Source organism: Apus apus, chromosome 4 (assembly GCF_020740795.1).
Source record: "Apus apus isolate bApuApu2 chromosome 4, bApuApu2.pri.cur, whole genome shotgun sequence".
Classification (NCBI taxonomy): domain Eukaryota; kingdom Metazoa; phylum Chordata; class Aves; order Apodiformes; family Apodidae; genus Apus; species Apus apus.
Genome location: NC_067285.1, coordinates 16,345,446 through 16,359,057, shown reverse-complemented (window position 1 = coordinate 16,359,057; position 13,612 = coordinate 16,345,446). Strand labels below are relative to the sequence as shown.

Genomic DNA, 13,612 nt, shown 5'->3' with positions numbered 1-13,612 from the left:
TGAAAAATACATTAAGGCAAGGGTTTGGGGCACCTTTTTAGATGTTTATGTAGACATTTTACTTTTGTTTTAATAATATAAATAATAGTTATTTGGAGAAGCCATCATACAACAGCTGCAAATATAATGACAGCAGAACAACTTCATTTTTAATTTTCATGCTTCTATTTGCTTTAAAATTACCATGTCTCCACAAGAGCTATCATACTTGGCTCTTCCTATATTCTGATGTATTGCTCTCAAATGCATATAATGTTTAGATATAATCAACTTGCTGAAATAGAATTTTATATTTCAATCTTTTGCCAGTGCTATTGGTATACCTTGAAATGAAGCACTCTGAATAGAGAGTTTATTGAATTATTTTTGTCTTGCAAAATCTTGGGTTGGCAATTGAATAGCAAATAAAAGCTTATTTTTCTGTTGTGGTAGTATTCTGGGAAAATGTGCAGCTAAATTTTGAGAGACATCTGTCTCTTCTAGTAGTTTGATACCTGCGTATAGGAATTTGCTGAGCTCTTTAGCCCAGTTGCCAAGTCAGGTTACTATTGTGTTACTAGCTTATTTAACATGTAAGAAATAATATAAAGGAATAAAAGACACAGAGAGAGCTATTAAGGTTTGTAAAACAAGACCTGATTTAATTGTGAAGAGATTACAGTTTATTTAGCTAGAGGGAAAAAATAAATAATGTGAAGTGTGACACAGCAAAGGCAGCAGGGTTAGTAAGTCCCAGAGTATGTGAACTCTCACTTTTATATATAACCTTGTTAAGTTTTTCAGAACCAGCTGTACAAACTTAGAATTGATGCTGCCTTGGAACCTGTGAGGTGGGCTAGCTGATATCTCAAAGTCCCTTCTATACCTGTTTAATTAAAAACAGGGCAGGGAGGGGAAACACGGGGGAGCAACAAAACATGCTTTTTCTTTCTTCTTTCCTTAATTTTTTTTTTTTTTATATTAGCATCTACACTTTCTAAGATTTGATTTGGCTGTTACTGAAGGCAGTATCTCTTATCAGTGACTGCTACAGTCTTTTCCTAGCAGAGGAATATTTCTTAAACTTAATTCCTTTTAATCTGGTATTGTAGCTCTTTACCTTTTTGTTTGTTTGTTGTTTTCCCCACCACTTTTCCTGTCTCATAACCTCAATGTGCTTTCCTTTCATCTGTGTGATCCCCTCTATTGTGGGTGCATGGCCATCTGTTTCTGTGGAATTTCAAGAACGTGATTTGCCAGGCTATTCCACAAGCATTATATATGATGCTAGAAGAGATGAGACTGCAGTCCAGAAATAGGTTTGGTAGACTGGAAGCAACATGAAGGAAATGTGAGATTTATCATTAATCTATTTTGTAAGCTAAAATGAAACAATGAAAACAGGTAATCCTTCCCTCCCACACAGATGCTTGGCTGCTCAGTGTGTCTACAGAATGAAGACCTAAGCTCTCTAAACAATAGTTTGAGTATGAAATGCAGTTCATGTGTTTGCTCAAGAGTTTGAGGTCCAGTGTGTGGGCCTTAACTACATACTGCTTTTTTCTGATGATGGGATTCAATTGTGTATGAATGTCAGTGTATGTTATGAGGAAGTTTGTTGGTAACACTTGTATTGCTTGCTTGCTCTTGGGAAAGAGTGAACTAGAAGGGACTGTTGAGGCTGCATGAAATCATTGGAGTGCCCATCTGCACATCCAGCCCATCTATCAGTGGAAATAAAAAACCACCCTTTGAAACACTTTTAAATGCGCAATAATCCCAATTCCCAAAGCCAAATTATTTGGATTATGTGTTTTCTTTCAAAGGCCTCTGTAAAAATACTGGAGGTTAGAAGTCTTGTTCTTCGTGAACAGCTTTTCTAGCCATAGAAAAAAGGGAAGGGGCCAGCATTATTTTCTTAAACAAGCTGTTCTGTTGGATTTCTCATCATGAAAAATAATGCCTCAAATCTTAAATGCTGAAACATGTTGAAGTAAAAATAATTGCAAATGCTATCCCTGAAAAAGTGGGGTGAGTGTTCTGTAAATAACAGACTAACATATAGAAAACTGCCCATGGAAGCAAATAGTTTTCTGTGCGCATAAAGCTCAGTTCAAACATCCTACGGCAAGGAACTCAAAAGTTAATACAGGGAACCAACTTTAATTCTTTCCTCTCCCAAATGTATTTTCTCCCTCCCCATACTTCTATGCATATGACTTTTATTATGTCCTGTTCATTTATCAGCTACATAAAATCCAGAAACTGTTGTTCAAGAAATAGTATTTTATATGGAGTGACTTCATGCTGGTTCAAGCACTGGCCTCATCTTTATATCAAACTGGTCTCGTCAGCCTTGACTTCTATTTTAGTTAGTAAAAATCTTGAATTCATTTTAAACCATGTTTATGGACATATAATTTCTTTATGTTGATTGCTACAAATTAAGTTGCTCAAACTGCTTCTGATTTAGCTACTGCCTTTCATATCCCTCCAACTGTATAAAAATCAGCTTGAAATAGTGTTAATTACCTAGCTCTTTGTTACTTATTTTTTTTGTTCCACTTTTTGACGATTTGTTAAATAACCTTGACCATTCAGACAGAGTAGCATAGGCTGACATAGTAATCAAAGAGAAAACTTTGGATTTGTCTTGCTGGAATTGCAACCACAATTTTTCCACATGTGTGATTTGAGACAGGTTGGTGAAAAGTAGATACTTTTAAAATAATAAAGATTTAAATAAACTTTATTTATATACATTATAACAAATTAACTGACTGAAGTGAACAGTCAAGAATGTTTCCCAATTGATTTTTTTAATGTGGCCCAAAGTTTAAAAGACATCTAGTACTTTACAAAGATACAATATTCATATGTCTCATCTCAGAATTTTATTATGACCCAAAGGAAATATTCAGATCAGCTGATATAAATTCTGACTATGTTGCATGCAGTTTTTGCTTCTGCATTTCTTGCTACATGCACACAAAAACTTGGATCTCAGTCTGTGTATTTTAATGACATAAAAATAGAGTTCCTAGATAATTCTATTCATTTGCTTCTTGTTACTTCAGTAAAATTAGTTCTTCAGTGAGTTCAAGGTGTGTGCTGGAGATACTGTTATAGCAAAGATACATTGCATAATTATACTTGATTTTATCAGTTCATTAAATCATTTTCACTAGCATTGTAATTCACTTGGACACTTCTAGATCTCTAAGAACTACAGGGACCCAATATTCAAATGAAAAAGCTTGACATATTTTCCTTTCTGATCTTAAAAAATAATCGGACAACTTGTAGTGTCCTAAAGCAAGTATAATTCAGAACTGCAGACTTTTTTCGAGATGACAAATGAGTTTTTCAAGTTAGAAATAAGATTCTGGTACCTTATAAATCAAGGAGGTTCTCAGTCTTGTCAAATGAATATTCATTTAGCCCTTTTAGCTCCAAAATTGCAAATCTAGAAATGCTGATTTTTTTATATTATTTTTTTTTTCCATAGAGATAATGCTATTTTAATTCAATTTAAGAAAAATCTTTAAGAATTCCTTGGAATGTTTGATATTGTGGACACATTATCATAAAATCATTGAATGGCTAGGGTAGGAGGGGACCTTAAAGATCATCTAATTCCAACCACCCTGCATGGGCAGGGACAGCTCCTGCTAGATCAGGTTGCTCAAGGCCCCACCCAACCTGGCCTTGAAGACCTCCAGGGAGGGGGCATCCACAACCTTCCTGGGCAACCTATTCCAGCATCTTGCCACCCTCAAAGGAAATGTCCTAATGTCCAACCTGAATCTCCCCTCTTTAAGCTTCAAACCATTGCCCCTTGTCCTCTCAGTATACACCTGTGTAAAAAGCCCTACCCCAGCTTTCTTGTAGGCCCCCTTCAGATATTGGAAAGTTGCTAATAAGTTCACCACGGAGCCTCCTCTTCTCCAGGCTGAACAACCCCAACTTCCTCACACTATCTTCATAGGGGAGGTGCTTCAGCCCTCTGATCGTCTTCGTGGCTCTCCTCAGGACACCCTAGAGGAGTTCTATGTCCTTCTGATGTTGGGGACTCCAGAACTGGACACAGTACTCCAGGTGGGGTCTCACCAGAGCAGAGGGGGAGAATCAACTGTCTCGACTGGCTGGCTATGCTTCTTTTGATGCAGCCCAGGAAACAGTTGGCTTTCTGGGCTGCAAGTGAAGATTATTGCATTGATAAGTACCAACAGTGAAGAAAGAATGTTTTAAAACATCTCAAAATACTTTCTAGGAAATCTTCTGTTAAATGTGATAATGCAAATAAATGGTGTAACTTATTTCTGTATTTGAAAGTACCTGATCGGGTACTTTTAGCTATGATATGGAAAAAATTAGATATAGTTCTTTTGAGTTAATGTTTTATGGATTCATAAATTTATTATTTATTTGAAATGCTGTTTAATCCATATGCAATGTGCAGATCCAATTCCATATTATAAAAAAGCAATGGAAAAAAAAAATTGGAGATGTTAGTAATTTGTAATTCCCTGCATTATTTGGAATATGAGCTTGCCTGGCTTCAACATTTTAGTTAATCTGAAATAAACAAAAAATTCTAAGGGGTATGCCTAATAAGTAAAGATTATTTTCATGGTCCAACATAATTTAATAACATTATAATATGTTTTCAGTTTCCTAATTTCACAGTTACCCCAATAAGGATCATCCTACAGTCTCCAGGCTCTAGCACAAATTAATCCTGTCCATATCTCTGCTGAAATCTGTGAAAAGGATCTTTCATAGCTTGTCAGTTTAATGTTGCTATTAGAATCTGATCTAAAAGAGAAGTCAACAAAAAGAAATGGCAATATTATCTCCTATATGAACATACTGGAAGTACATTGTCTATAGACTTAAGTAATGAGATTTTTAATAAGGTTTGATGAATTTGAAAAGGTTCTCCAGAAAGTTCTCTTTTGCAACTTATATAATTAAGTCATAATGAAGTTGCTGAATGTTTTTTTTTATCTGGTTGATGTAGGTGAACAATACTTAAGTTTCTCTTCAGAACATTTTCTTGATGGTAGTGGTAGTAACATGTTGAATGAATATCAGCATGTGATTGATTGGCTTAATTAAAAAAAAAAAAAGTGTTTTAAGAAGGTGATTGTGTTTCAGTCAAGCTTGTTAATTTTTCTACTGATTTTCTCCCTTGTGTAGCTAGCTGTCTTCCCAGTGGAACTTTTCCCCTCTGTTTCTGATCCATAAAAATTGAACCCTGAACTAGAGATTGAGCTGTTAGAGTGTATACTCATTTCACATGACTAGCATCTGTTGTGTCCAGGAGATGAAGTAAGGTGGGTTTTGTTTTCACAAGTGTTTCTTAACTTCAAAGGCTTGGTTCACAGGGATATTGAACTCTTAAGTTGTTATTATGCCTTCTTGTAGTGATGTATTGTGTCAGCATTTATTATCATGCCAGATGATAATATTTTTAGGTTGAGCTTTTGCACAGTCATCACTGATACCCATTTTTCCCAAATGCCACTGATTTGTATTTTCTGTTGTCTTTTAACTGAATTGTATTGTGAACAGTGCATACTGTGAGTCTTTAGGAACAGGTCAGCCCAGTTACAGGTGTGATTTGAGACCAGAATAGTACACAAGTACAAGCCCTGAAGCTTGCATAGTTTTTTGTGGGAAAGCATTCTCATGGCCTTCCTATGGAATAATCCTATTCTATAGGAATAAATTAAACCAGTGACAGCACATAACTTGGGGTTTTTTATCTTTTTGTCTTGCAGCCTTGGGTAAAGCTAATGAGGCTGATAATGAACATCAGTTCTCTATTTCTGTTTTCTCTGTCTCCTTTGGAAGCTTAATAATTTTTTTTTTCCAGTTAGCTCTGCTTTTTCCTTATTGTGTATTATCAAAATAGCTAACAACCAGAATAATGTTATCTGTATCTTACAATTGTTCTTTCTGATAGTTTATTTCTACTGTGACTGTACTGAATTACCAAGAGATTAAAGAAGCTGAAATGCTTCAGTTTGGTGAGGAGAAGGCTTAAAGTTAACATGATGGCACCTTAGAAGAATCACTGGGAATTGCAAAACTGCTTTTTAGCATGTTCCACAGAGCTAGAACTGACAGGGTAACTGGTGAAACTTCCAGTAACTCAATTAAAAACTCACAAAAGGAAGTGCTTCTGCAATTGACTTTTGGAATGTGCTGCCACAGGAATTTGTGCAAGCAGATCATAGCAGCAGCTTCAAAAAAGCATTAGACAAATTGATAACAGAAGGCCTTTAAGCAAGTATTAGAAGTAGGTGAGAGTATGCCTTCCAACATGTTTCATCCCTGATAGTGGCCAGTCTTAACATGCTCTTTCTAGCATCACTGTTGAAGGCTGAATAGTCGTCTAGATGGTTCATTGGTCACATCCACCTCACGGTATATGAGCTCTCATACATATTCTAGCTGAGCTATATGGTTCATGTCTATGTTTTAATGTACACTATTATAGCTTACATGACTGTAAGAATAAAGTTTAAAATATATAAGGTTCTCTTGCCCATGCAGACCTTTTAATGCTGTGGATATTTGCCCTATAGGGAACTGTAGTATTAGACAGAAAATTCTGTCAGAAAATTCTGTGACTGCCCACAAAGAGTAGAGCCTTGTGATTCAGGAACTTGACTGAATTGTTGTTAATTATAGGAAAGGTATCACATAAATGTTTTGTTTGGAGCAGGTGTCCAATTACTGCTTCCTTAGGGTACTTCAGGCTCCCTGCGTAGCCCCTCTGTAGGAAGGAGACAAGTTGGGGACTAGGGATAGTAAAACTGAGGTTGAATTGTTTAAACTTTGGTACATTCTGTTTCACTATTGGCATTTCATTCTTGCTCTAAAAAGATCTGTAATAATGCACATTTATCTGAAGCATGGCAAACAGTTATCTTTCTGTATGCTAAGAAATGAAGATGTTAGAGAGAGATACGAGCTAGTTTTTAAGAATATGTTTTAGTCAAAGTACTTTCTTATCTGTAGGTTGTCACTTGGTTTGATCTCTTTCAAATAAATTGCAGCACACCTCTCTTACTAATAATAATTCTCAGAAGTCAGTTGTGCAATTTCTGGTGTTTATTTGCATGATTTGCTTTTATCGCACAAATTACACAATGCCCCTTTTTGTGTTGGAACCTTCCAACACAAACAACAGGACAAAACCAAATTTACTCCCAGCCTCAGTAGTGAGCTGAAGAATGAAGGTGGTTTACATGTTGATATAGAGTAAGTAATGTTCTGTTGCTTGCCTGTGCTCATGGCTTTCAGGATATATATTAGCTGAGCAAGAGTAACTTTTAAACAGCAGAGTAACTTCCCTCATCCACATAGCTCTTTTTTTCTCTTGCCAATATTGTCACACTGCACATACTCTGGTCCTCTGCTTTTCCAAGACCACAGACAAGGGTCTGAATCCTTGAGGGGTGTGGATGTGTATCATACAGCTATGCTCATCTCGTAAGCCGTGTTATCTGAAGAGTTCTGTGGCTCTTCATAAAATTTTGCAAGTGTGTTCTTGTGGGACTAGTAGACTCCTCTCTTGACTGCCAGACTTGCAAAGCGCAAGCCTTTAAAGTTCTTTTTTGTCAGTTTCATGTAGCTTTCTTTGAGATTTCTTTGAGCATTTCAGTTGAATGTTTTGATTTATTGCAATAATGAATAGTCTTAGCTGCAGGCTTGTGGGAATTCCAGTAGCATTAGCACTAAGTTTATATAACTGCATTGCAAGATCTGGGGTTTGAGGAGTTTGTTTTGTTTGTTTGTTAAAATCTTAAGAGTTCTGTCCTTCAACTTACAGTTTCATTTTTATACAAATATACTCAGCTTCTGGGATGAGGTGAGTTAATAGTTTCAGGAGACTTATCAGGAGATTAAAAGAGTGTTTTGTTCCTTTGTATTTGAGTACATGCAATTTGGGACATAGCAGTTATGTAACTTTCTACCTGTCAGTTAAAAAAAGTTGCACTAACGCAGGCGTAATTGTTCTGGGAGTTGCACAACTGAGCAGTGCCTGCTTGCAACAGTTTCACATTTTACTTGGGAAGATGCAGTCATCGCTTCTTAAAGCGGCTATATTTTCATCAACACTTTAATGTTCTGTGAGGTACCTAGGAAAGAATCACTTTTGTGTTGGATATTGAAACCTTTCAGGCAATGGTTTTCTGTGCAGAATGATTTTAATATTTGGCACCAAAACTAGTATATGGGAGTGGCTTCATCAGCGGTGGGTACAATTTTGGGAGCTTCCAGTCTCTTTTCTTTTGGCTTCTGTTAAATTGCCCAAGAGAGAAAGTACCTTCATGTACATAACACAGCTATTGGTTTGTAATAGTGCAAAAATTTTCTTACTGGGTCCCAAATGTCTTCATGCATTAATTGCTTATTTTCTAAAAGATTTACTAAAAATGGAGATGTTATGAAATTTACCTGATTCCTTTTATTGAATCTGTTGTGCTCTGAAATTTGTCTTATGAACAAGATGGGCATTTTTTAAGTAACTTGTCTGAAATGTCACATTCTTATGTTGCATCCTCTCTAAACAACATAATAAAGTGTGTGTTGACATTCTTAAGTTGCTGCACTGAATAACTGTCAGCTTGTTGGAAAAAGTAACATTTTAAAATGTAAACACTGGATAAATTTTTCTAATTGTGTGTAAATATATACAATGTAATCAATAATGGTGAAACTTCACCTTCTTTGAGTGTTTAAATGTGATGCAATATTTTTTAATCAGCAAATGCTGACTAGGCTGTCTTCCTGTTTAAGTGGATTGTGCTATTTTCCTGCTAGAATTTACAGGCAATTGTCAATACACCTTCAGTAAAACTTTTTAATAGACATAAAGATTATGTACGTGAGTGCATATATAAGATAAAATTCATATGCAGTGCAGTATAACACAGAAGTGTGATGAATGGCAATAGGTTACTCTAAAATGTGCTTAAGTCTGTGGTAGATTTCTGCCATTGTGTACTATTATCTTGTTCAGAGTGTAAATGTTTACTCTTAAGAACATAAAGCTTTCTGTTCTTAAAAAGAAACACAGAAGTCTTTTTTCCTCTCATACTAAAGCAATGCTTCTTTACTTAATTTTTAGATTGGGAGCATTCATTGTGAAACCCCTTTCAAATAGCTTACTCTCAAATCATGTTGATAGCTGTACCTTTATAGATGCTTATTTTTTGGTGTATGGGCATTCAGCAAGATAAGAACTTCCTACATGAGGTCTGACAGTGATTCTTTGCCAACATAAGTAATGAAATATGGCTTTAGCAGTAACTAGGAAGGAGGAGGATTAATTTTATTCTTGCTGCAAAGCCAGCTTTAGAATTAATTCCACCTTGCTGTGCGAGGAGCACAGTCTGTTTCAGGCCTTACCAACTACCTCGTTGTGGCTGAACAGTTGTTCTCACAAAGAGCTTCTACTGTCTTTATGTTAAACAAAAATTGTGAAACTGTTCTTCATCATAGCTCTTAATTTTTTTTTAATCCCCCCCTAATGAAACACCCATTTAGTTGCTCTTTTGTGGCATCATGGATGGTGGGGGAAAAAGGCATAGGTATTATGGTGTCTGAGATCCTATTTCTTCAGGGCTTCTGGAAGAAGCTACTTGAGTACAAGAGAGGCTACCAGTGCCTGTGCTGAAGGAGGATCAGCCTTGCCCTGGGTCACCCCTGATGCTCCTCAGAGGGGACAGCTAGGGGACCAGTCAGCACATGGGTTCTCAGCTAGCTACAACTGATCTGTCATGTGGTTGCTGGCCAAAGAAAAGTAGGTAGGGAAAGCAGAAGGGTACGGTGGGACACCTCGGGATGCTTTTGAAGATGGAAATAGAAAAATGGGAAGAATGGAAAGTTTTGGGATATGGAAGTAGGCTAAGGGAGATTGTATGGAGACCTAAGGAAATCACACCTAAAACCTGGGTGTGTAGGGCATTGTTTTAGTTTTGGAAATAAGAGATGGGGTTGGGAAGGAGAAGGAACACAAACAGTATTGCAATTAAGAGAGAAAAAAACAAAGCAAGGCTTTATTACCTATTGCAAAAGTTTACTTTCTCTTGAAAAACTCCACCTGATACCTAACCTACATTGGATTACCTTGGAAGACCACAGATAACTTTTGTGATAGAGTGAAGTCCCTGTGTAGAAGATACTGTTACCCAGATTATTTTCTGGTATTCTGAAATTTCAGATTAAAAAATGCTGCTTTTTGCATTTCATATTATGTCACAAAATATGCTTCTACACTTGTACAATATTGTCCATTTTGCCATTTATGCATGTCTCCTTGAAATGCTGTATTAATTCTGGTAGCTATAAAGATGTTTTGTCAATCTGGTTTTATTCATCTGAAGATAATGGCTATTGAGTTTGTATTTTAGTATTTACAGATGGTTAATTATTTAAATTGAAACATAATTGGAAAACATGTTGTCCACAACTAATTAATAAAATGCAAAAATAATTATTTTAATTAGGATTACTGTTGATGATGTTTATTGCCTCTTAAAACCATAATCCTAAATTATTATTTCATAGTACTGTAAGTCTGATATGCCTGATTTTTTGATACCTTTGCTATGTAAAAACTTGCACAGCAGGTATGTTCCTTTTTTTTTTCTCTCTTTTTTTTTTTTTTTTTTCCCCCCTCCCCCTGGCTGTGTCATCTTCAAACTTTTTCTCTTGTCTGGGGTTGTTTGAATTTCATCTTGCACTTTTTTAATGTCTTTTTCTTCTTCATGGTGGGAGGGGAAAAAGAGGAGAAGCTTTTGGAGCTAAATCTAATGACAGCTGTACCGACATTTTTCTTCTGTGTTTACATGCAGCCAGGAGCTATGGGCGGAGAAGAGGTAAAAGTATTTACTACATGTTTTGTTTGCTGAATAGTGGGAGAAATAAATATTTTAGTTCTCTTATGATAAGGTGATGTTACCAATTTTACCATTATTTGGTTGATGAGTTGCTTTGTATAAATCAATCTCATACTCTTCATTTGCAAAACATCTCCCTTTTAAATAGCAGCTGAAAGCAATGATGATGTTGTGCTGATAACTTGGGAAGTGGGTTGCCGTGACTAGTGAACTGTAGGATGGTTGAACGTAAAGACTCTTTCATGACACATACTTACGACTTCTAATGCATAGTGTTCCAATAAAAAGATTGTTTTCAGGTCATATTTTTTTTCTTGGTAGGACTCCAATGTTTAACTACTGCACTGAACATTTAAAAAATACCTTTTTCTTAGATGAAACACCATTCATTGAATATCACACTTGAGTATTACATGGATTGCCTTGGATAGAACATTGTGAATACCAATGCTAATAACTGTCCTCAGCAGTGAATGTTGGTAATAATGTAAAAAATACAACATTTGAGCACACTGTATTTTTTCATAGGCAACCCTTAGAAACTACAAGCAGACTGAGAACATTTCACATATGTACAGTGCTGCATGTAAATTTATTCTGAGAAAGAAATAAACATGGACAATAGCAAGCTTGCTGATTGCCAAGAAAGCTACTAATGTACCTTAAATTTATGTATGGTGCTGTAGCTTATGCAGACTGTTTTTAATTGAGAAAATAACTGTGAAGATTTCAGCTTTTAACAGTTGGAGTTGAGCAGCGCCATCCGGTTGGGGTACTTTGGAATTAAACATTTTACCTTCTTTTTCACGTATGTTCTGTGAAAGTTGTGCATGTGACATTGCTTCCTTTTCAAAGTGTAGAAATTGCATCATGTTTATGGAGAAGCTTGGAGACAAACACAGCCATACAATATACACGGTAGTGTGTAAGTAACTTGTAGTTTGCACATACATATAGATTGAGGCTGTGCAGGCTGTACTAGCACAGTTTATAATACAGAATTTGAGCTGCCTTTGTTCAAAGCTGACTGGTTTAGTGTTTATTTGATAGCTAAAATAAAATATTTATGTTTTCTCCACAAACTTCCTATTTTCCCCTGTCTCCAGAGAACAGGCTATTATTAATGGATGTTGAAAGTATCCAATAGTTACACTTTTTCAGTGCTCTTATGGTACTGAAACAAATGGAAATAGAGTATTGTATACTCACTGTGCATGTGAACACTGTTTAATTTCACTTTAAGATTGTGGCAGGTGTTCCCAGGTTGATCAAATGGCACCAAAGTAGGGAAGGAAGTGGGAATCAGTTGGACACTATTAACTTCTTGCAACTCATAGAATTATAGAATGGTTTGGGTTAAAGATCATCTAATTCCAACCCCCCTGCCATGGGCAGGGACACCTTCTGCTAGACCAGATTGCTCAAGGCTGCATCCAACCTGGCCCTGAACACTTCCAGGGAGGGGGCATTCACAGCCTCACTGGGCAAGCCTGTTCCAGTGTCTCACCAACCACACAGGAAAGAATTTCCTACTAATATCTACTCTAAATCTACCCTCTTTCAATTTAAAACTGTTACCCCTTGTCCTATCACTACATGCCCTTGCAAAAAGTCATGTTTGCTTGTAGAAGTAAAATACAGTAATGTAGGAATTGTGATAAATACAGTGTAAGCTGTTTTATGCAAATTGTAGTGGTGACTGAACAGGGCAAACAGGTTCTGAATGTGCTGGACTTTTAGAATTATTTTTTTACCAAAAGGCATGTTTTACTGTATAATAGTTGTTTTCCATGTGAAAATCAGGCTTTTCTATAGTAACAAGTAGATCTGTGTGTGTGTGTCTTGTCATTAATGTTAGGGATTTTGTGACTTGTCTTATAAATACAATATTGAAGTCTGAGATACTAATTCTTTTACATTACCTTGAATTTTATAATGTTGTTTTGAGCTTTCTTAACCTTAAGAAAAAAGTAAATTCTACAATAGTCTGTCAAAAAATGATGTGTTGTTTCTCGAATGTTCTCACACGTCCCTCACTGTTCTTGTTTTTACCATTTGCATTGTGGTAATACGCAGACTACCCAGAGGTGAATCTGCGCAGAGACTAATTTCCCATTTGTTATATTTAGATATTTTAATTAGTGTTTGATTCTGTCTCTGTGACTAAGCATCTTCAGTGAGAAATTTTGTCAGATTTTTTTGGGGCTTGCCATAACCTGTCAGTTCTCTACTTGATCCCCTATTTTCTTTAAGAGGGGAGCATTTGTTTGCAGCTACCACACTTAGAGCTGTTGAGTCGTGTTCTTTTTGGTATGTTGTTTTTAACTTTTGCAACCAGGTTTTGAGGTACAGATATAAGCACAGTTATGGAAAATCAGCATACGGTCTGTTCTGCCACACTGTCAACTCAGATGCCAGGGGATAGGTGCAGGAGTATAAAAACAGGGCATTTAGTGATGAGTTCCCATAATACTCTCCCAGATATCTGCCTCTGGGGTTTTCTTGAGGTGATGTCTCAATATTTATTGCTTCAGAATGGGTTTTTTCTCCTGTGCTTGCTCATTCCCTTTTCTGAACCAGTGTAAACTTTTCAGCATCCTAAAGAGCCTGTAGCAATGGGTTCCACAGCTGGAATTGCTTTCAGCTTTGCCATGTACTGATGGTGCTCAATGCATTTCAGTTTCCCCTTACTGGAAGAGACAGTGAACAGT

The 13,612-nt window shown here is 36.3% G+C and overlaps 1 protein-coding gene across 7 annotated transcripts in view; it reads left to right on the top strand.

The window, feature by feature from the left end:
* CPEB3 (cytoplasmic polyadenylation element binding protein 3) overlaps positions 1 to 13,612 on the top strand; it is an 88,841-nt gene that overhangs the window by 43,844 nt on the left and 31,385 nt on the right. For 5 of the 7 annotated variants that reach the window (XM_051619417.1, XM_051619415.1, XM_051619413.1 and 2 more), the window contains exon 5: positions 10,857 to 10,880. The exons of the other annotated variants lie outside the window; for them this stretch is intronic. In XM_051619417.1, the coding sequence (XP_051475377.1) occupies positions 10,857 to 10,880 (24 nt within the window). The remainder of the gene's footprint in view (positions 1 to 10,856; positions 10,881 to 13,612) is intronic. 7 annotated transcript variants of the gene reach the window in all.